This window comes from Leptonotus elevatus, chromosome 13 (genome assembly GCF_054856555.1).
Source record: "Leptonotus elevatus isolate MCC_2025b chromosome 13, RoL_Lele_1.0, whole genome shotgun sequence".
In the NCBI taxonomy this organism is placed as follows: domain Eukaryota; kingdom Metazoa; phylum Chordata; class Actinopteri; order Syngnathiformes; family Syngnathidae; genus Leptonotus; species Leptonotus elevatus.
In genome coordinates, this window is record NC_141251.1 from 14,559,885 (window position 1) to 14,585,216 (window position 25,332).

General features: G+C 38.4%; 1 protein-coding gene across 1 annotated transcript; it reads right to left on the reverse strand.

The window, feature by feature from the left end:
- Positions 1-165: 165 nt before the first annotated feature.
- micu1 (mitochondrial calcium uptake 1) lies at positions 166-25,064 on the reverse strand. The gene is made up of 12 exons (XM_086093692.1): positions 24,922-25,064; positions 20,938-21,102; positions 19,923-20,109; positions 18,493-18,655; positions 17,634-17,677; positions 8,913-9,027; positions 7,496-7,578; positions 7,114-7,314; positions 5,035-5,172; positions 2,285-2,393; positions 830-919; positions 166-742 (listed from the first exon to the last, which is right to left on the reverse strand). The coding sequence occupies exons 2-12, from the start codon at positions 21,099-21,101 to the stop codon at positions 582-584; spliced, it is 1,455 nt and encodes a 484-aa protein (XP_085949818.1). The 5' UTR covers position 21,102; positions 24,922-25,064; the 3' UTR covers positions 166-581.
- Between the last annotated feature and the right edge of the window lie 268 nt (positions 25,065-25,332).

Below are 25,332 nucleotides of genomic sequence, written 5' to 3' on the forward strand. Positions count from 1 at the left end.
AAGAACACATGGAATGCCTAAAAGCACTGTTTTTGCCAATACATTGTCATAGCATCACCTTATGTGATTTTATTAGGAAAATGACGATCTCATTTTGTATAGTTAGTACTAAGCATTTAAAATGAACAGGAAACTCAAAAGAAATTTCCCCATAAAGCAAAAAAATCCAAGTCAATACAAATCTTTAATTTGCATAACATTTCTTATAAAAGTGTTTTAAGTGAGCAATATATTAATACACAAATACATTTTAGAGTGACATGGGGGGGGGGGGGAATTCAACAGCAAAATATCTATAGAGATGCTATCAAACTTAGCCATTAATTCAGGTCATATTTTCCATATGGGTCAAAAGAGTCCAGATTTTGAACAAAGTCACATGCTGCTTAATGCTGCAATGAATATGGCAACAATATATAAATTTTTCCATGACACAAATGTGTGTGTGATGCATTCATGACAACCCATACAGGCACACTGCATGCTTCATGGCGGCCCTCACGGCTGCAGTCCTTCAAAGTGTTGAACAAAAATGTCTCTAATGGCGTCGTTCCTTCCACTCGCGTCACCTTTGCTTTCCATTATGTCTTTGGCATGGCAAAGTCCCAGGCGGTGTCCTGAGCGCACTTCCACATGGCGCGCACCAACCGCGTGAAGCCCATGTCTTTGGGTTTTTCCAGCCCACGCATGAGCCGCTGCTTCATAATGGCGATGAACTCCTTATTACTGAGCTCGCCGTTCCCTGAAGAGGAGCGGGGGAGGGGAGGGGAGGGCACTTGAGAGCGAGAAGAAAAATAACAAGATGACTGCTTCCAGAAGAGTTACCTACCGTCGCAGTCGAACAGTGCGAAGACCACATCGCACACGTGATCTGACAACTCCACCTTGGCTACAGTGCGGGCCACCTGTTTCATGGTGACTGGGAGAAGGAGAACCACAGAGCAGGAAACTCATTAGTGGAGAAGGATAACAGCGTGTGGTGGACACATAATTGGCACGACGCTACCCGTCTTTGCCTTTGGATCAGTAGCAGTGGAGTGCCACTCACAAGTCCGATAGATATGGAAATGAGGACGAAGGGCTGACAGCATCAGCGTGTACCAAACAGAACCATTCTGACTGAGAGGATGATTTGGGGGGGGGGTATGAAGACAGGAAGCAAAGAGGTGGAAAAAAAGCCCCCGGCAGATGATAAAATGTTGAAAACCTCAAAAGCGCATAAAACGGAAGAGCGGGAACGATGGTGTATGAAAAAGGACGGGAAGAAAAGGTTTGCCATTAAATTAATACAAATGATTCCATTAATAGCCTTTGGCCCACCTCCAAGAGAGACGATGGTGATTAGGAATCACTCCCATTCCATTATTAGTTCCCCATTTTGTAATACTGTTTGAATGCATAGTGACTAGTATAGTGCAATCAATATATCCCATAAGGCATCTTGGAAATGAACACATAACTGATGGTGAGTAGAAAAGCAAAATATCGCATGATGCATTGCACCGATAAAGATAAATGATTTTCTGTTTCTTCAATATAAGTCAAGCAACAGATTTGTATTCATTATTTAAAATACACATCTTATTGACACTCAAATAATAAATGTATTAAAATTAGGGGTGACAGGCAATTACATTTTTTTTAAATCATAATTTATCGCATGACTTCATGCAAATGTTAGTTCTAAATGTACAATAAAATGTACAATCAAATATGTTTTTCTAAGTTTTCATCCTCTTGTTAACATAAGTGGAAACATTTTTAAATTAATAGAAATATGCCTTTTTTTAATTCATAAAATTGAGTTAGTTAAAAATATGCACTGTAAAAAAAAAGGTGTGATATTGATTTGTGTTGGTCATTTTTCTGCCACTAGATGGCATAATTGCATTTGTAAGACATTGGTGACAGCTCAGTGAATTTTTCTTTTCATATTAAAAGCTCATCTTTAACATGAAGTAACTTGTGAAATTCTGCACATTTTTAAAAATTGTAAAATACAACTTGACCCCAGTCTCCACAAATATATGCGTTGTTATTAAATTTGTGATTTTCCCCACTACAGGCTTTCCAAGTAAGGGGCGGTCATTAATCGCAACCAATTTTGAAACCCCGAATTAAAATGTCTTAATATCTATTTTGCTAAATGTAGTAATACTTTTCCGACAGTGTCAATCAAAACTGTAAGAGCAGATTCCATGAACAAGTCATATCGAGCGTGCGAGATGATTTACAGCTTTACAAGACGAAAGAAATGAAAGCTGCTGATGAAAAGTGTGTTTACCTTTATCGATGGATGCTCCGGCCATGTGGTAGAAACTCAGCGCCGTGTCGACATCATTGACATTCTTCAGGAAGGTGAAGAAATTCTCCACCTCCTCAAATGTGATGCCCTGCAACCAAAGCAACAACGAGGCAGAATGAAATCAAAATTGAAAAGCTGCACAACATGTAAGCGGTCGTGACTGGGGTCACGGCAAAATAACGCAAAGGTGGTCCAAATATTGCGGAAAAGCTGCAGTTGATCTGTGTAACACGAATGGGCAGAAGCATTGGGCATGCATGGCTGAACTGGAAGCTGTGGAGTGTCAGCAGAACAGGCCCACATGCATAATACAACACGACTGCCACGCTGCTCATTTGCAAAGAAAAACGCACCTTTTTAAACACCTTTTTCCCCATTTGATGGTCAAGCTCATTGGTGCGTTTGCCAATCACCCTCGCATTACCCAGCTCAGCTTATTACTACCTGTGGCAAAATAGCGCGGAAAGCTGAAAGCCATTCATGTGATGCGTGTTATCTCCAAAGGGGAGGTGATGGGACGTATTTTATGGCAACACCAGCGGGGATATCAAATCCTTAAGCACAGACCCTCCATAGCCTGACTTACAGGCCTCATTACAGTCAAGCGCAACCAGCATAAAACCACAGTACGTGCAACATGCCGGGAATGGCGAGTCCATGTGCACATTTAAAATTAGACTTCAACAAATTTGTCATCAGTGCTACTGCGAGGGCCCACATAGAATCACACATTTCCTAACCAGACGTATGACAATAATACTATGCTCTTTAATATCATTTTTCACAATAGATTTTTCGATGCATGTATAAAAAAAATAAAAATAATCGATATCCAAATCCAGCAACAAAGGGTTTTAAGCAAACAACTTGATAACCTCATATTGTATATCCTTGCTGTTTTTTTCTTGTGCAAAGGGCTAGCGTAAAAAAAAAAGAAGAACATTCAAGGACAGCACAAAACTGCTGAATAATAGACCAACATTAACTCTTTGAATGCTATCCAATTATTATTATTATTATTTTTTAAAGAACCTCAAGTACCTGCCAGCCAATTTCAAGCATTCGGACTGATCTTTCAAGGCTCACAGAATATTATGTTTCATCACTATGTAAATACAGAAACTACAGAATGAAAGATTCAACAACAACAAAAGTTTTCAATTATCTTATTCCTTTTTCCTTCTTCTTCTTTTTTTTGGGGGGGTAATCAGCAGAACAATAACAGTCAAGTCACATATTTTGAACCAAAAATTGCAGAAAACAAACTTTTGAACAGTTCTTCTGTTCTATAAAATCAAAAACATTTGATGACAAAATAATGCATTTTCAAAGCAATCACCAGTGTAAAATGTTTACATTTGACAAATATCATCAACTATACTCAACCACTTTTGTTTTTGCTCCCATTTTTTTACAAGATTAGCTCAAATCTAAAACTTCTTTCACATACACAATATCACCATTTCTCTCAAATATTGCTCACAAACCAGTTGAAATCCGTGATAGTGAGCACTTCTCCTTTGCCGAGATGGTCATCCCACCTCACAGGTGTGCCATATCAAGATGCTGATTAGACACCATGATTAGTGCACAGCTGTGCTTTAGACTGCCCACAATAAAAGGCCCATCTGAGTTCCTAGTCCCGCCCCCCTAATAAAACAAAGTTGCGCCTTTCCTACTACCAAAGACTTTTCTCCACTTACTGAAATAAATAAATCAATAAATTAAGTAGTTGATGGCAATTGTCGACGGCGCTCCTCGTTCACAGCTCTCAAAGACTTACGCTCAAGAACTTAATTAGTACAATTCACAAAACCCAGCTCACTCAAAATGTTATTATTGATGTACTATGCTTTTCCTGCATATCATTCCAAATCAGCAAAAAATGATTGGGCCTACTCGCGTTGTGGTATAGTCCAATATAAGACCCAAAGTAAGCGCAACTAAGACAAGTATGCCACCTAGTGGCGATAGGTTATTTTACCATATAACTACAGTCGATCCCTGCATATTCGCAGTTTGCTCTATTTTTTTTTTCCTTTTTCAATATTTCTTGTCATATTTTTAATTTTTCGGAATAATTTCTCCAATTTCCCCGTGTTTTTTGGAATATGTATCAGCATTGTTAGAAAAATTTGGGGGCATTTGGAAGAAAGAAAGAAAGAAAGAATATATATATATATATATATATATATAAAATTTGTTATTTATTTGTTTATTTATTTTTGGGGAGGAGGGATATTAATCAAGGGGCCACTCAGACTGTAAAGGTCACTAGTTACCCATCCCTAAATTTAAAATAATTGGTATCTTCTCCCAGCAGTCAATTTCATGCATTTTAATAAATGTTTAGGTCTGAGTTGGTGTGAGAATGGCTCACAGAAGTAAATTGAAATTGCCCCTCATGAAGGAACCCTGATCAAGACGGCCATTTCGATACTCGGTGTAGAATAAAATAAAGAAAGTTACGAAAATTTGGGGTAAAATACACAAATCTGGGAGTCAAATAGCTCTTGTGCCTGTGCTGAGTACTGATGTTCTGTGTAAGGTCATATGAAAAAAGAGGAACTGGAAGACAAAAATCTGGAATGAGAGGGAGTACTGGCCAGGTGGATAACCTTTATGTGTATTAGCTCCCTGCTATGACTCAAAAATCCCCCTCACGCCCACAGGTTGTGGCTGTCACACATGCTTACAGTACATGTCGGACAATTAATGAAAAGCTCTACCTGTGCATCTTTAAACATCTTCTTCAATCCCTTCTGCATCTGCTTGAGCTTCCGAGACTGAACGCCGCTGTAAGCCAGCAGCATGCCGCCAAACTGTCTCTCGGAGATTCGTCTGTCCACCGGATCATTGCGCTCAAACTGGAGGGGGGGGGGGAAGCCCAAGAGAGACTGATGAGAAGTGAGAGTGGTGCACAAGAACAAACAAATTAATAGGCTGGCGCGGAATGATGGGAAACGGTAAATTCCGGTGTCAGGCTTCAAGTTGAATCCGGCACGGGAATGGAACGGTGACATTAAATCTGGCTGTGCGTTTTTCACAACGTTCCAGCCAAGCGTGCCTCAGCGGTAGTGGACCTTGGTTCTGTCAGGTCAATCCTGGCGATTTATATTCGCGGCAGCTTGACAGCCGCACGGCAGCCTTCCTTCTTCGCCTCCGAATGTGCCGACCTCTCAAAATGCTAATTCCTAACACAAGGGGCGGCTTGTTACTACGTAAACGATAAGGCAGACAGGAATACTAGAGGGGCTGATCATTCAAACCAAGATGAAGCATCCACCGTTTGTGAGGCTAGTGTCCAAAAGAGGCCTCTCTGGCAGGAAGAAATAAACTAAGATCATTTCTACAGGACAACAAAAAAAGTGAACATAGGAATTACAAATGAGACTCAATGTATATTAAGAACTTTGCACCAAATGCAAGGTGGCATGACATGTATTGCAGTCTCTAGGCGATTTACATGATGGCAGTGTAGGTGTAAAAATTGATCAATTAATCGTTAACTATTTTAATAACCATGTAATCTAATTTGCTGATTTCTGTAGTCCCTCAAGAAACCAGAGTGATTTTTGTCTGCATATATATATATATATATATATATATATATATATATATATATATATAGGTCTTGGAATTTGAAAACAAAGATGTCTGTTGTCAGCTCCCTATAGTTTTCTACAAAAAATAACTCATTCACTCCTACCAATTTTCACTGGACCAACCCCCTTCGCTCCTGGCTGTTTTACTGGATTTTGCAAGGCTCACAGAATATCGTGTTCTATTGCTATAAAAACATGGAACCTACCAAAAGAAAGTTAAGAATCTCTTCTTTCATCAGGAAAAAAAAAGTATATTCCTATCGATTACCGTTTTGCAGCAATTAGCATTAGAATATAGCTAATTTTCATCATTATTCACAAATCTGTTTAAAACAGCATAAAACGTATAAATATGTCTTTGGGAGCATGATCATATTTAAAATAGAAATGAGTTAAACGGGAAGTCAACCCCCAGAATTTTTTCTTGACAATATGTTTTATGCAGTCCACTTATTTAAATACGGTATTCTGGTTAATATTGCGTAAGTGGAATACGAGTTGAGCAGCAAAATCCAGAAGTTTTTATTAATATCAGAAGTCGGCCATTTTTCCACTTGAGTGAAAATGACATCATAGTTGCGCAGGTCTCTGGTAACAACCAATCACAATTCAGCTTCAGAAAACGGGTGATCTATGATTGGTCATTGCCTGAGCAACTGTGATGTCATCTTCAGTCGACAGCAAGTGGCAAAATGGCCGCCCCCTGAGATGGATAAATATGGCTGGATTTTGCTTCATAACTCATATTCCACAAATATAATATTAATCAGAATGTCATGCTTAGACTAGTGAGGTCACATAACATACACTACTTACAAAAAGTGAGGGATATTTGGCTTTCAGGGGAAATTTATGGAAAATGTAAAAAGTTCACACTACAGAGATATTATATTATATATATATTATATTAGATATTATATCATGAAAGTAGGACATTTAAGTAGAAGGATGCACTGGTGATTTCCTCATCTCAAACAATTCATTGCAAGAAAAGTTAACAATTGTGGGCACACCACAACAATGCAAAATAAATAGTGACAGCTCTACTCCCATGCTAATGAACAGAATCACAATATTCCTCAACAAGCAGTAGCCATGACTACGAAGGGAGTTGTTTTAGGACTAACAATCTTCAAATAGCATTGCTATGTATTCCCCCACTAAACCATTATCAGAAAAACAGCCGTAGTGTAATCATGTTACCTCCAGCTTGAGCACATCATGCTGCAGCTTCCTCTGAAACTCCAGGAAGCTGCCGATGGTGAGTTTTCCCTTCAGGTCTTCTCCAAAGAAATAGGTGGTGAGTGCCGAGCTGCAGCCGGCTGTCTTGAGAGTGTTGCCTGTGGTGGAGCGATCGCGGTGTCTCATGCCCATGCTGGTTTGAGAGCGGATAATGCTCTGGACCTAGAATTTAGAACAACTTCTGATTGAAACTTTATTTCCTTCTAGCTATAATGATATTAAATAATCTCAAGACAATTGTGAAAGCCTGCGAGGAGATCTGTGCTCTCGGAGTGCTCTCGTTTTGTCTGCATTAGCGTGCGACGAGCTTTTTTACAATTAATGTTGATGATCTCAGACAAACCCGTTCAAATTCCTCCAGGTCGACCTCTCCATCACCGTTTAGATCAAACATCTTAAAAGCGATCTCAAAGTTCCTCTGGGGAGCTGCAGACAACACAAAAGGAAATGCCTTCTGAAATCAATAAAGTAATATGGAAATGACACATCACACTTGAGCGGCCCTGAAGATGGCGAAAAAGTTCAATACTGACTCGCATCCCGTTACACATCAACTGCTGCATCTTCATTCTTCAAATTAGCTCAGGGATTGTTTATCAGACAGTCTCTGGACAACTATCATCCATGTGAAATAATGTAAAATCCATTAATGTATAGGAACAATAGGTGTATATAGTACATACTATATACAGTTGTGCTCATACGTTTACATGAGCAAAGCTACATGGTGAGAAAAAGGCTTAAGGCCCATAAAATCCAAAACACTGCGGCAAATGTTTTGATATTTTCAGAGGCTGATGGTTGATGATTCATAGCAGTTGTGTGTCATTAATCATCATCATTTAACTAGAATAAAGTGTAATTGCACATCCCCTACAGTAGGTGGAAGTGGCGTTGTCAGAATCCGCAAGGAGTACTTCCAACAATTCTACAGACAAATGATACTCTTTATAGTCATGGTGGAGGTGTGTGTGTGGGGCTGTCATTTTCAATTGACATCTAGCAAAATGGCCGCCCCTGAGATGGCTAGTTAATAGGGGTGTCCGGCGATTATTATTATTTTTTTTTTAATCGTAATTAATCGCATGACTTCAATAGTTAACTCACGATTAATCGCAAATTCTGTTCTAAATGTACAATAAAATAATTGTTTTCTCAGCTTTCAGACCCTTGTTAACATAAAAGTAGAAAAAAAAGTTAAACTAATAGAAATATGGCTGCATCTTTCCGTCATTGACAGTAATAAATGTCATATTGATTTGAGTTTAGGTCATTTTTCGGCCACTAGATGGCATAATTGCATTTGTAAGACGGTGACAGCTCAGTGCATTTTTCTTTTCATATTAAGAGCCATCTAATCTTTAACATGAAGTAACTTGTGAAATTCTGCACATTTTTTAAATTGTAAAATACAACTTGACCACAGTCACCACAATGATATGCTTTATTATAAAATGTATTACTGCTAAATTTTGAAGTGGACATGTCTGCTGCGTTGCAACTGGAATTCTCCCAGTACAGGCTTTCCAAGTAAGGGGCGGTCATTAATCGTGCGTTAATTTTTTTTGCTTAAACTAATTCAAAATTAGCGCACTGATTTTTACACCCCAAATAACAACTGGTATTTTTTGCTGCTTAATTCATATTCCTGCATAGAACATATTATTAAAAAAAACATTTATGGATTAACTTCCCCTTAAACAGAAAATATTTGGGGGATGGGTTTGAGGAATGAACAAAAAACAGAAATCAGCACTTACTGGACAGCACAGTGGTGAGGAAGATGTAGTCTGAGAAGGAGATAAGGCCACATTCTCCCAACGAATAAAAAATGCTGTCTTCATCTGCAAACTTTTCCCTCTCTTGGGCTATCTTCTGCTCATATCGCCCCAGGCAAACAAAAGAAAACATATTAAAAGAGCGCACTTTATTCAGAACAGGCATTATTAACTTTCAGTGTTTCTATGAGATTTACACCCGAAGAAGGCTACCCTCAAAGAAAGAAAAATAATAATAAAAAAATACAAAATATAAGAGAACCAGTGAGCATTGGACTGAATATGTTATGATGATTAAGTGCAATATCAGTCATGCAAGTGCTGCATACACATGAGGCTATTCAGGCAGGTGAGGTTGGTGGTGACAAATAGTTAGTGGGTGTACAAACTTTAGATACCAGAGGCCGTACTCACAGTGTGGAATAGACACACAAAGAGAGGAAACATCACAAGACCGCAGCACAAAACATACGCACAACTGATAATACATCTGGAACACAAACCAAGGTATTACAAACAAAGGGATTTCGGTTTCACACACACACACACACACACATTTATACACGTGTACACACAAAGGTAAATAATTTTTTTTCTTTTTTTTCTGTTAGCATGTGTATAATTACAGCCTTGCATGAGAGTGTGAACTAATCACATGCACACTCGGTGAAGAAAAGGCTAAATAGATAAGACGGTTGCCCACTCGTGGGCCGCTCCACCAAATAAGAGTGGAAATATAATAGACGGCGCATGCCTTGGGAAGGGGGAGGTCAGAGGTTGCACACTAAAACCCTGGTGGAGTTACCTCCGTCTGTAAGAGGTCCATTTCAGAGGAAGAGGAAGGATGAGAAAGAACTGTTAGAGAATAGTTTGTCCTGTGCTGTCTTAAGCAGGGTCTTGAACGATGAAGACACACATGTATCACACTCGAGAGACAAATGCACACACACCTACACAAACACAACATTTTGTGTAAAAATGAAATCAAAACAATGATAATAAAAGACCCCCAGAATACAATCCATTTATCATTTGGTAATGGCCAGTGGAGCTTGAGACTCTCAAATCTTATTGCGCTACGGTATTATCACATTGTCCATTTTACAGTGGAACCTCAAATAGCATTTGAGAGTTTGACAAATTTGGCATACAGTCATTTCTTTTTGAAATGACAGGACAGTGGTAAGAGAAGAAGAATATTGTGAGAGAAAAAGAACATCCGCTGGACATTACAATGCATTACTGAATCTTTCAGTATTAAGAATTTCACATGCTGATCTGTTCCTGGATTTGTCTGTCGATCTTCTGTCACTGACTATCAGTTTCTCAAGGAGAGTTAAATACGTAGACTGCTATGTCAGCATCTTGCCCTAGCCGCCAATTGACTAGTGACTATATCACTTAATTTATAACCAAATGATAAAGTGTTACCTATTATGTTTTAACATCTTGCATTAGAGTATCAGCAACAATGTCTTGTATTGGGGATTAGGGCGAGTACCGATACCAGGCCTTATTTCAATGTACTGGTACTTGCGACTGATCGATAGCAGCATTGGCTGCCCTTTTATGGCCCCTTTAACATCAGGAAATGGAAATTACAATAACAGAAAATTGCAAGTATTTTCATGTAATATTCAGGAAAAAATATTGGGATGGATGGGTACTTTTTAAAAATGATCTGTCATTTGTTTTTGGGGGAAATATTCTATATCAAAAGTGGTATCGGTACAGGTGACTGCTCAAGAGTTGAGTACTCGGGCTGAAAGAAAGTGGTATCAAACATCTCTATTTATTATATCCCTCAAGTTTAGTGTGTTAATTATAAGACAAAATGATACTCAAAACGTTTAATGGCATGATAGTTTGCTCTGGAATGGATTCTACCAATTATAATTATTCTCAAGTTTATTTTTATTGTATTTATTTTTTTAAATTTGCATCACAGAATGGATTGTGTTTGATCTAAGATCTGTAGAGTATATTTGACAATGTTTTCAATTTGAAATACATATATTAATACAAACATTTTGAGGCATCCCCTTTGAAAAGGATAACATAACCAAATCAATCCCTCATATTTTGGAGGCTCTCGTCATAATTTACACAATTTATAAAACAGTATGACATGACAACGAATACAGATTACAATACAGCAGGGCCTGCATCTTGAATTCATATAAATGTAAATAGTAGCTGCAAAAAAATATCAAGGAGGCTTTATTTGCAGGACTGTTGATCACACTGCATTCATTGCACCTGGGCCTTCCTAACAATAATGTAGATCTCTATCTTTCATACATACAGACTAGTTTACACATTTATAGCTATGATTGCTTGGCCAACATGTATAAATAGAAAAGGAGTAAGAAAAACAGAGGAAGGCATTAAGAGAAAAACAAAACCACTACTGCCAGTTGAGCAAAGGCTTCAAAGTAAGAGCTAAATAAAAAAGATTTAAAAAAAATAATAAAGAGAAGTTGGTTTTGGGCCACATGTCTACAACATGGATAAAAGGAGACGTTTGTTTGTTTTTCTTCCAAGGGTAAAATGCAATTAAATACAAATAGAATTCAGGTTAAAAAAAACAATCCCAAATTCCTAGAAATTATAGAGTCTGTATTTAGCGGTAATTGTAGTGTGATCTCTAATTACTGATCCGCAAATGACTGTAACCCTCATTACTACTACTCGAGCTAATTAACAGACAGCGCTTCATTTGACAGAGCATGCCTACTGATTGGTGTCAACATCACAGCTGTCAGAGTAAATCTGAGCATGCTTCCTTATTAATTATCAGTGCTAAGCCAGCTCTTGTGTTCATACCAGTCTCTATGCATCGAGCGAAGCTTATAGCTGCAGGAAATTTATGAGAGCAACCAACGAGTCAAGGCACAAATACAGTTGTGACAGAGCTGCTGACAATGCTGTCAAATGAATCACAGTTAGATATAACCATACAACTCCCAGAGGTCGAGAGTTTGGTCAAGGCTAATCTCCTCTTTTTTCCTAGCAGCCCGAGCTGCCTGAGGGAAAGTCATCCCCCAGCCCCCCAAAAAAATTATTGACAATATGTTCTATGCAGCCCTACTAGTCTAAATACAGTATTCTGGTTAATATTGTGTTGGTGGAATACGACTTAAGCAGAAAAATCCAGCAGTTTTTGTCAATATCATAAAATGGCCATTTTAATACTTCTTGTCGAGTGAAAATTACATCATAGTTGCTCAGGTCTCAGGTAACAACCAATCACAGATCAGCTTCAGAAAACAGGTGAGCTGTGATTAGTCGTTGCCTGAGCAACTGTGATGTCATCTTTAGTCGACAGCAAGTGGCAAAATGGCCGCCCCCTGCGATGGATAAAAATAACTGGATTTTGCTTCATAACTCATATAATATTAATCAGAATGTCATGCTTAGACTAGTGACGTCACATATAGCATATTATTGTCAAGAAACGTTTAACTCTTTTACTGCCACATGTTATCCAAAAAACAACTGACAGTGCCAGCCGATTTCGAGCATTTTAACTCATCTTTGAAGGCAAACTGAATATTGTGTGCTCTGACTACATAAACATGGTGGGTACCAAATGAAAAGACTGTGATCCATTCTTTTCATTAGAAAAAAAAAGTATGTTTGACAATGAGTGAAAATTGAAAAGATAAGGAGAAAATGAGCTTTTTGTGAAAAGATACATTTCAACAGTGACTTTGACAATTGTATTTTTTTGTTTAGTGACGCTCTGTGAATTAGATTTAATGTGTCAAAGGCTTTGATCATTCACGTCATCCTTGGAAACGTTCTATTTCATCAGATTCGTCATGTTTCAGTGTAATTCCATACTAACGGGAGCACATTGAAAATAGATACAATGCTGCCATCTGCTGGCCATAGTTTGTGTTAGTGGATGTTTTGGGATTTTACTACCCCAATGATAAGGCAGCGCTGCACAGACGTTTGACTGCCCATTGAGAAAAAAAAGCAAAGTAAATGTCAATTAACGTTTTTGGCGGCATTCATTTGGATTTTAGTATACGGCATTAAACATTTCGGCGGTAAAAGAGTTAAGGATGACTTCGCCTTTAATGAGATATTTGCCAGATAAGCAGTTATTTCACTTCTGTATTTGTTAAATAAATTGAAAAACTATACAATAATAAAGATGACAGATTGACAATATTATTATTACAATGAAAGCTCCAAAGTCGAATGCCTCAAAAGTGGTAGAATCTCAAAAGTCAAGATTTGTGGCTTCAATTTTTCTTTTTTTGACCTGGTTTCTGTATGATGCTAAAACAAAACAGTGCCAGCAATGACAAAAATTACATATATCGCTAACCATAGAACAAGAAATGGCGCTTATTGCACAGATCTCCATCCAAGCGCTCAAGAAACCACTAACATGACATGATTATATAACTAACCTTTATCCTTGAACAGAACGTCTCTCTGACCTGACAGGTTAAATGCTTCTATGCAATAATATTTGGGACATTACCGCAGGCAGTATGTGGGTGGATGTGTGGGTATAGAGAACATATGAACTGTCTGTGTTTGGTCCTCAGAGAACTGACACAACAGGTGTGCTGTTAATAGCTCGAGATTATTCTGGGAAAACAACCGAAGAATTAATTCTGATGCAGAATGCGCCGCCAACATTTTTTGGTTGCTGAGAAATGGCAGTTGCCTCATAACGATGTGACCCAAAACCTCTTGTAGATTAGTAAAGCAAATAGGGATGAAGAGAAAATTTATATTGAACTGTTTTTATGTGACATTCATCGACAGATATGAAGTTGTTGAAAACGTGGAGGAACATAGCAATTTAAATTAAGACAAAACAAGAATCCTGCTGGAACTTCCTGTGAAATCAGAACGGGTGAACATTATAACAGCTCGGGTGATAAGAAAACAAACACACACGTGCACACACACACACACACACACACACACACACATAAACAAAATCTCAGTAACACCGACAGACGCCGTGGCTTTCATTCAGGAGGCCAAAGCATGAACCGTTTCCACCAATTTGTAAATGTACATAATTCCTTTCTTGAGTGACTTTACACCATGCTCTTTTCAGGCATCATGCAGTAGTGACATCTGAACAATCCAAAAGATGAATTGGTGAAGGCTACCAAGCACATCAAAACAGCCTCAGTGCTAGCTAACAGAGCAAATTCCTGGGTCCTAAAGCCTCCGCGTTGCCACCATGCGTAGAAAGAGGGCGCCGCCACCAGCTACTTTCTGAGGAAGACACCGGTAACAGGGCATGCTGAGGAAATGCGTGCCAAACCAAAGCACGAAAAAAGCTTGTGCTCATAACCGTTAGAAACAAAATAAAAGGAGATGAAGGAGAAAATTACTTATTACACAAGAGTGCAGGGGAACAGCAATGTTATGATTTATAAATGGGTGACAATTTTTTAACTTTTGCAGTTGATCTATAGAACCTAACTTTAAAGTAGTTTACATGGTTTCTTGTGAGGGTCACGTTTTAGTTGCATCTTAAGTTCTGCTGCAGAAGTGTTTAATAGTTCTAAGAGAAAGTGGAAAGTTTAAGTTTGAATAATTTAGTAAGGTTGCTATAGCAGACAGCTGCAAGTACCAGGTTTACACCAAGAGCACTGGGGAGAGCTTTCATATAATAGTTTCAGTTCGTATAATGCTGAAACACTAGACAACAGCAATGGGTTTTGTGTCACCATCAGTGATTGACGCTCCCTCATTAATAAGAGGCTTTAACCTGACTGACTTGCTCCAGATCAAATAGAGTTTATATAGATCGTTTACATGTAGGTAAATCTCACATTACTTAAGTGTTTTTCAAGGTACTTGGGTAAACATCCCATTGTGTCCTAGTAACAAAAATGAACAGTGGTAAAATAACTAAAATGACAGTATTCAGTTATACAACAATTCTTACGCTAGCAACTTGACAAAGTGGCCACCATCTTTGTGGAATTTCCCCCAAAACATGAAATGAGCACTTCAAATGTGCCTAAATCCTCTATAACAAATACATTCAATAAATAGCTATTAAGCAACTCAAATGCTAACATAATAATAACAAATGCCCATCATGTATGAAAGAACCCTACCCTTAAGTTATGAGGGTTGCACACAACGATAACACCAGCTGAAGTTTGCACAATGTGTACCAAGGTGCCTTGCCAAACAAGCCACAACATTTACTTTACTGCCATTCAACACTGGAATGCTTTACCAAATGAAATAAAATGTCTGACACTTGGTAGTTTATCGTAGTTCAAGATTTCTGCGGATAAAACAAACCCTCATGGACTTAAAGCTGAAGTAATCGTTTAGTCAATATCATGATAATGTACTCATTTTGCTATTTACACAGTTTTCAAAAGTACTTTTGACTTCAAGCGGATTCATGACTGACTTTTTGTTGCGCAGGGGTGGGGGTGCGAGTGTTGGAACGGAAATGGCACTGATGCGTAAAACCTGGAAGTCGGAAGTCCGTGGCATCTACCCCCATTAGGCCTCAAATGATGTTTCAACATCAAGCTTTAACCCATAAAGCTAAAAGAAAGATTTTTTTCATGATTTTTTTCATCAATATACGACAAAATATTTGCATACATTTACATTTAGTTACGTTATTTTTTTTAAATATTCAAGAAAACAGCTTTGAAATGTCAAAGCTTTTGCATTATATTTAATGTAAATACGATTTTTCAACCATTTGAAATGTTACTAAAGATTATCACAACTTCAGTCATCAAAAGTAAAATCAACCGTTTTGGACACAAGTAAGAGTATACCAAATTTCAACCAAATCCATCCAGTAGTTCCAGAGCACTAGCGTTACTACTGATATTAATTGAATGTACTGCAAAATTAACGTTAGCATGGCAACCAATGCTGAGATTTAGAAATGTTCTGATTGAAAATATTAATATTAACAAGCAGGTTAACTGTTCCCCTGCACTAAACAGTGAGTATAGGCTGTCCGCAATAGGAGAGAAGAGTGAATAATAAAAAGAGTGTAAACAAACAGGAGAGGCACACATGGACTAAAAGAACCAAGTGGATTAAGTCTTGACTACAATGTGCAGCGTTTCATTCAGGTGCACACATGCCGCTGAGCACACACCCCATACCTGCCAGAAGTCCTGAAGAGAGGGAGGGGCAGAAGCAGGATTGGGGCAAGAGCAATAGAAGAAGCAAGGGAAAAGGAGCGGGGAGGTTTTGATTGGAAAATGGAGGGTAGCAGATGGAATTATTGGGGGACGGGGGGTCAAGACAGACAAGGTGAAGATTTTGAAAGAAGGGGTTTTCGAGGAAGGTAGTTATTAACAAGGAGGGGAAGAGAGAAAATGAGGGATTACTTGGTATGAGAACGAGACGGAAAACAAAAGCATGATAGAATCAACAACAGTAACAAAAAATGGTAACAGCAGGTTACAATGTTAAATTGTGGTGATGGAAAGTACACCCACATCAATATGGTGGGTGGAGAAAACAATGATGGACACAATAACATAGCGTGTTAAGCAGAGACATGAAATCCTGTTAATACTTTTAGAATACCTCTCTTAGGGGAGGAAAATAAAACACACGGTGAGTCAGTAAACACATTAGTTGTTCAGTCACAGTCACACTGGGTGTGTTGTATTTGCCTTAAATGTAGGCTTAACCTGGAGAACATGAGCTACAACCAGGGACTATTGAGGTGCATATAACATCCATAGTTCAAATACTTGTAGTACTTGTTTTTATTTTATTTTATATCAAATGGCAACTGAGACAAGTAGCCAAATCCCATCTGAAAATTTCGCTTCACCTTTGAGCTACAACGCTTCAGGACACACAAGGCCATAACCGTTTAATCTAAGCTCATAATGTGGCTATGGGCAAAAAAGAAAAGAAAAAAAAGGCAGGCAGAGAATCGTCTGGGAGCTCTTTGGCCACACTGGAGGGGAAATCTCAAACAACAAAAGCTAAATGCAGTATCAGACAAATCCATGTGGACAGAAATTTGGCTTGCAAATTAAAGGCAACACATGGTCTAAAAAAAGGGACAAAAGAGGCTAAACAATGAGCATAATGTATATGCTGAGCATTGCACAAACTACAGAATGTTCCTTTTCTGTAAAGAATATCTCAAACTTATGTGTTTACAAGAAGAAAATATTACAAGGTTGACTTAGAAACACATGAAAAAAAACGCAGGTATGTAGGTTGTGGCTTGTGAGTGTCTTGACTTACTAGCTTTCAGCATACAAGTCATTGTTCAACCAATGGTCACAACACACAAATGGACTTTTAACTAATTAAACAGATTTTTTATTTTTTTTTAAACACATGCTTCTCTTTACATTTGCTTTCATGATTATTGTTTGATTATTGTAATAAGCAATAATTATTATTATTATTACTTTCATCATTATATTCATATTTCCCAATACAGTGCTCTTTTTTCTTCATTTAAAAATATCTAAGAAATTGTTGTATTTGTGAGGAAAACTTGAGAGCTGAAAGATTTAAGAATGGTTTATTATTTAAGTTACAAGCAATGAAGTTACAATTAAACTCTTAAGTTAAGGCACCACTATAATATATTTTTTTTTAAATCCAGACTGAAGCACTAAATATACACACATACCATAAAATAAAATAATTTCTTCAACCTGCCTCATTACCACCAAGACATCCAAATCTTACCTTTCCATCATAGCGTTTCACAGCAAACTGATCAAGCCCAAGATCTGGAAAAAGAAAAATACACCAGTCACATCAGAAGAGACACACTACTTGGTTATAAAACGTGATGCATTACAGCATGACATACAGCAAATGGCAACAACATTTTTCTAGATCCGGAGATCACTGACATGTGCTAGTGAAAAATAACGGTCATCAACAAACCATTTCCACGTAGCAAATTGTTTAAAAGAATCATCGGCAGTCACATTCAAGACGTGTGATCATTAGTTATCAACACTTGTCTCTGAATACAGTTCTAAGACTTCAAGGATGGGAAGATTCCATAAAAATGTAAAACGGATTAAAAAAAAATTTATATATATATATATATATATATATATATATATATAAAAAAAATTCATTAAACATGAAAATTCATTTCATTATATATATATATATATATATATATATATATATATATATATATATATATATAGGCAGAATATGTTGCTTTATTTGTTTAATGAAATGCGCTCAGCTACTTACAAGAAGAACTGCGCCCATAAAACCAATTGCGCATGTACTGACATAACACTTTCATCGCATATTTTGTTTAGAGCCATAAATGACAAGCATCAGCATTTAATTTGCACCCCACTTTTTCCTCTGGTCAAGAACTCTGCAACTGCTAACTGTCTTTCATAGCTTATTATGGAATGAAGGACAAGCAAGGGCACACCTCTGTCTGTCTACAGCGCCAAACCCAAGGAGAGGAGAAATGAGCGGGAACAACAGAAAATGATGCATAAAAGGTAATAAAAAGGGCTAATTTCTGTGACAAAAATTTAGCTGTGATGATGACAGAAAAGTGACTCACTCTCTGGTTGCTTCTCATTTGGTGTGATGGAGCGTATAAAGTCCTGAGGCGTCATGTAGACCTCAGCATCTCCATGCTCACCGATAATCTTCAAGGTGGCAAAGTAGCGGAAAATCTTGTCTGGGGTCGAGTAGGCCCGAATTCTATTCTCGTATTCCATCACCTGCCAAACACAGTAAATGATTCTCATTTGACAGCACAAACAAAAACAACTGATGAAGTTGGTCATTGGAATTTGACGATTTTGACTGATAAGATTTTAAAAAGTACATTTTTAAACACAATATATGCAAACCTGCTGTAAAAATAAAATTGTGACGTGCTCTGAACACAAATCGCAACTATAACCCAATGTAACACCCACCCCTAGCCGCTGTGTGCAACAGTCATTAGACCACTAATGTTTGTTTAGAAATAGTCACCCCCATTTCTGCAAAATACTTGAAATTGGAGGAGCACTGCAGCGCATTTCACAATGCAGCAGCTGTTCAGGGACACAAGCAGGCAGTTTATTCTATGTGACACTGAATGACTGAGTGGACTACATAAACACCGTGGGGAAAAACATTGAAAAGATTTGACTTTCTCAGGTTGTAACACACTGATTTAATAAGAGACATGCACAAATAGAGTTGAGTTTACCAGACATCACATTGGGAAGATCCGAGGAAGGAGGGTCAAGGTAACAACTGGTGTGAGTGAGGGGTTTAAGAACAAAGATGACAGAAATGCCCTTGGTAGCAATGTAATCGCCCTCATCCTCATGCTCTGGGCTATGGCTTGCTCACCCCTACTAGTTGAAATTGTTCTCTGGACGACTCATTCTTTTTTGCTTGCATGTGACATTACGTCGAATGCGAAGTCAAATTCAAGTCAAATTCAAGTCAACTTAGTTATTTACATGCTGATTTTAATGTTTGAAAACAGCAAACCAGAAGGTAATACGTCAAAACGGTGTGAAACTCCAAATCTGTCTTTCATAGCTAGCTAAATGTTTTATTTGATTATGGTGACCTTTGATTGGAAAAGACCATATTCACAACAACTATTTTGCTATTATGTGTTGGTTAATAAAACCGTGACATGACTCACAGTACATAGTCTGATCGCCAGACATTTCAATAGAATCTATAACTTTTTGCATCATTTTCTCATAAATCCCCATTCCATTGACTGATGTTCCAACAATCAACCAGCTGTAAACAGAAGAAGACCAATTAATCTTCTTCTGTGTTGTCACCCGCTCTCTAATTAACAGTCCTGTTGTTTATGACGACAGAAATGCAAGCTGATTACCTCTGTAAAATATTCTGTCAAAACACTCTGATATAGCATATTGAATATTGATTGCTGCAGAGGCTTTTGATGAACCATTCAGGGAATCAAACGGGAGAATGGCTGATTGGTGGGATTGGCTGGTTATTGATTACCTTGCGGTCACGGAATCCGGAGCGTTGCTTCTTTTTTTTCCCTTCTCCACTTTCATTCTTGGCCTCGTCATCACTACTGCTGACCTCCACCGATTTCTCCGACTCGGAGTCTGAAGCTCTCACAAAATCAGCTTCTCCATCTTGTGGCTGGGAATGTCGAACGGACGGCCCTGCATCAGCATACGCTCTAGTTTTCAACAACAGAAAGATTGGAAGCAGATGAAAACCTGTGGGAAATCAGGTGGTTAAACATCTACGTGAATGTTACAAATACAGTTGAACTTGTCAGGAATGTGATGGATTATGTGGACGGTGTTAGATACAGTTAAAATAAAAGTGCCATATTGTGTCCAGACCACCATTTTTCTATCATGATTGACAAATCGAAATAATGGTGAACTGTGACAGTATGAGGTGGGCTGAATAATAATTTGGTTTAATGAGGTACAAACAGAACAGCGGCTCGGGTGAGAGCCTTGAAACACCCCATAGCATCATCCATCATGCTGGCTCTTGCAACACGGTTATTATATCACCATTGGGATTTTGTGTCAGCAGTTGAATACCCTCTTACCACTTTGTCTTAAACAAACCCCAGCCTACTTAGCAACGGACAGCAATCAGACACTTCCTATATGGGAATTATCAGTAGCACAAGACGCCATGAGGTGGCCACATGTATCATGAATGTGGTTAGTAAATCGGCATTTAATTTGTCACAACTATAGCCGAGTCGCATGACTTGCGTGAGTCATTTAAAATGTGAATGCACTATGGGAGAAAACAAAAACGACAACCGACTATGGCGTCGTGCTATTCCCCGATGAATGCAAGCTTAGTAGGGTGGACCATTTGGAATTTTTAAAAATATTTATTAAAAAAATATTCAATTTGATATTTGATATCCCTTACCTCCCTGCCTCATGAACATTTATTTATTTCTCTTAACATTTGTTTTATTTACTCATACAGTCTTGATGTTGACGTTAATCATTCACTATGAACTCAATCATACCTTTTCCAGAGCAGTCCAGCACTAGCAGAGACACCAGTTACACCGACCAGAGCTGCCAACATCACCCTCCTTCGAGCTGACCCTCTTACTGCCCCACTGTGGTAGCGCCGGGACAAATGTGACACGCCAACCCACACAGCGGACAGTGCCCGCAAGCGGAACATTCTGCATAGAAGAAGAGTGTCAAGATAAAACCCTTGTATTGAAGCAGAATGTCATTACCCCTTGCTTTGTTGACATACAGTATATAATCCTAAAAAATAATCGGTGATTTTATTGCTTCTGTGATAGACTACTGTAGTACTACCATAAAGATAAACAATGGCTGCTTACTGCACTTCAGGAATAGGCATGACTAGGGCTGCGCAATAAATCGAATTAATTCAATACATCATCATTTTAAAAATGGAATCGTTGAAAATGTTCTAAATCGTGAAATCAAATTTTGTCTTTTGGATTATTAAAAGCTGTTGTTCTTATGTTGTGATATATTCAAATGTTTTTATGGCAAAATGCTGGATGGGTGCTTTACAAGACATGTTTACAATAGCTACCAACTACTTAATTGTGGCATTTAAGAAAAAACAATGAATGTTAAGTTTATGTCAAAACTAATTAAAAATCAGTATACATTATTGTTGTCTGAACATTTTGCACAGGAATTATTTTTGAATAAATGAAACCTTTAAACAAATGTTTGTTGGGTTTATTAGATTAAAATTGTAATCGTCCTGAATGTCTGTAAAAATCGAAATTTTATTTTTTGGCCATATCGCCCAGCCCTAGGCATGACTGCCAAAAATATATACATATTAATTTAAGGAAGAATAAATAAATGTATAATCAATAAGATACTAACCACAACAGGCACATTTTAGTCAAAAAGGGTTGAACTGTTGAGGTATAATATTACCTTTGACAGCTAAATTTTGAAGTGGGCTGTCAGAGAATTAATCACTGTCAGAAGTTGAGAGACAATTAAGCATCTGCAAATCCGTGTATAAAGCACAGGAGATGAAGCATCATGACATGTCAATATCCTGCTGACAACGATTGTCAAACTGAAGATGTAAATTATGAAGGGGTCCAAAAAAATAATAATATGCAGAAACATCATTTGGATGGAATTGATGCAAAAAAAAAAAAAATAGAGTCAGACCATGTTAATGACCTGAAAGGATTTCTTAATGTAGCCTACGAGTAAAAAATGGTTGCAGTTTGTGTGCCCAGCTTTAGAACATTAATCAACATTGAAATGAAAAATGAAAACCACGACACAAATAGGCAGACAGGTCAGGCATAAATAATAACTGGAGTAAGAGGGGGGAAAAAAAAAGAGATACATTTTCCTCAAATTGATATTTCGACTGAGCAGCCAACTTTGACATGCGCCTACTGAACTGGAAAGTAATTCCTTTCGTAAAGCCTTACAAACTGCGAAATGCTTTGTCAGGTAATTTTTTATTTTTTTTTACAGCTGAGACAAAAATAGTTCCCAAGTCATGGCCAAAACAACAGCCAGTCACACCTTGTTTATGTTAAGGCCAGCCAAGCATGAACAAGTTTCAGGCTTGTCTTCTAGCGATGCTAAATGGTTAGATTTTCTAAAAATATTTTCTAACACGGTTTATGGTATCACAGTAAAGACCTAAAGCCCAAAATGTCATGCAGTTCCCAGCCATACACAAACATAGACTAATTAACATGGACAAAAATATATATTTGAAGAGATGTGATCAACTTCAACTCAGTTTGTGATTCTGACAATATTTGTAAAGCTAATAATAATCTATTTCCTTTTGGTGTTCTGATGATGGTTTTAATTTACAGTAATTTCTGGATTATAAACCGCACCTGATTATAAACCGCGCTAGCTAAATTTGGGGAATACTCGAGTTTGTTACACATATAAGCCAAACCCGACTGTAAGCCGCAGGTGTTTTAATATTACCGCACCGGCTTACCGTTACTTTTTTTCCCATAATGAGGGCACAAATTGTCTCGCTCTCGTTTTGTCTCTCCTACGCTCTTGCGCTGCCTTTATAGTGCGCCCCCTTGTGATCTGATGGATAAGCCGCACCTTTGTACTAGCCGAAGGGTCGAATGCAAGTGAAAAAAGTAGCGGCTTATAGTCCAGAAAATACTGTAGGTAGGTTGAACCTCCAAGGTTGAACATACTCTTAATGGTCAAGCCCCAATATGTTTGCGGGAAAAAAATCCCCATGGGAAACAGAAATAATATTAAAAGTAGAACTTAACTGTGCAATGAAAAAACAATAAAGCAGTCCATCTTAACAACACAAACTGTAGAACCTAAGCAGTCTTAACTTATAGCAACCAATAACTTTGGTAGTCGACTCGACTGCCCAGCCTTCGGTGTCTCATCAACGCCACAATCTTCACTCACTGGCGCCTTCTGCAGCAGAAGGAGAAGCAGCTGCTCACTCATCCCTGTGGCTACCGACGGTCAACTCCTGACTCAACGTCGTATCATTTCCAGCTGGCGCGGCACTGAAATACTCTTGTCTCCTAGATACTCAAATTTAAAAACAAATTGACTCCCTCACCCACTGCTGGCCAAAAAATTGTTGGACGGCTGCACTGCCACAAAACTTCCTGTCACAAGTTTCCTACTCCCAGCCTTGTGACGTGACACTGTCATCCTATCGCTTTGGTTAACCATATGTTGAGTGCAAATCCAATTATACAAACCTTTGTGTGAACTAAAACTGCTTGGATAAGAGATTTTGGTACACTTGCAAGTGAACTCTGCCTTGTAGAGTTTGATTCACTTGAACTCAAATATGAACGTTACATGGACTAAAGATTATTTTGACAGTTCTCGTGCGGAGCACCATTCCTGACACAACCCTCAGCGAGAATCCAAACTGCATCATTTGCATGAAAGGAAGCAGCAAGTAACACAACACTACTAGATCACATTTGACCTGGTAAAAACAGCAAAATATAAAATAATGGTCCTATTCACCCAACCACACAACCTTTACACAAACTACACAACCCAAACATAACTTTCCCTTGACTCTCACTGAACTAATTGTGAGGTTATAAATACATTACGTTTTCTATACCTTATTTTCCACTAGGGTGTTTAACCGAGTTGAGATCTTGTGACTGCAGGTGGCATGGTGACCAAATGATTAGCACATCCGCCACACAGTTCAAAGGTTGTAGGTTCAAATTGTCTGTAGGTAGGTGTGAATGGTTGTCTATTTAAGCCAGGGGTGGGCACACTCGGTCCTGGAGGGCCGGAGTCATGCAGGTTTTGGATGTTTCCCTTCTCCAACACAGCTGATATATGATCAGCTCATCAGTGAGCGCTGTATACGCCTGGTAACGATCCTATTGATTAGAATCAGCTGCGTTGCAGCAGGGAAACCTCCAAAACCTGCAGGACTCCGGCCCTCGAGGACAGAGTGTGCCCACCCCTGATTTAAACCCTCCTCAGCCAAAGTCAGCTGGGCTCCTGCACATGTGTGACCCTATTAGAGGTGCGCAGTACAGTATACTGACAAAATATCGTCATCACGATAATGCCATGTGCAATAAATTAAGGGACTGAATTTTACTTTACTCCTTAGTTCTTTAAAAATGTACACTGAACGGGACTACCCACCTGCAAAGCAATGGCTTAAGAAACTGCAACATCTCACCGTCAATATTTGAAAGAATGACCTGTTATGTTATACAGACTTCTATTGAGATAAGTGGGAAAGCAAACTTGTGAAGATGAAACCCATCTTGGTCTAACAAATTAGATCCGTATCTGCTAACGATTTTGGCATTTTCGAGGAGCAATACGAATTGACAAGCTTCATTTAATCGTGGTAACTGTGACTCGAATCAAGCATAATATTATGTAGAGCTTGACAGCTAACGCTGGCTAGCTACAATAAGGTAGTGCCGTTTCACTGTCCCCGGTTAGAGAGAGACCTTCAGCTAGGAAGACACAAGGGTACTTACGTGACTGGCAACACAAAAACCACTCGGGTGGAATAAAAATGTCGTCGGCGTTTCAGAGTGCGTCTTCGAACTGGAATGTCTGCATAGAAAACAGATGCAGTGCACAGGAGCAGCGAGCGCACTTCCGTGTTCCCAGCAAGCCGTCAGATAGGGGGAGTGGCTTCATCCACGCCTCATACGTCACCGGAGGGGATGGTATTTTAGCCATTCACTCTCTTCAATTTATTGTCATAATTTTCCAGAAATGGCAGAAGTGTTTACACTCGGTACCAACGTAGAGGTACAGATATACCGATACTGCAGATAAAAGCTAAACTTACTAACTAACCAACTAACTAACTAACTAACTAACTAACTAACCAACCAACCAACTAACTAACTGACTAATTAACACATAAACAATTCTGGTAA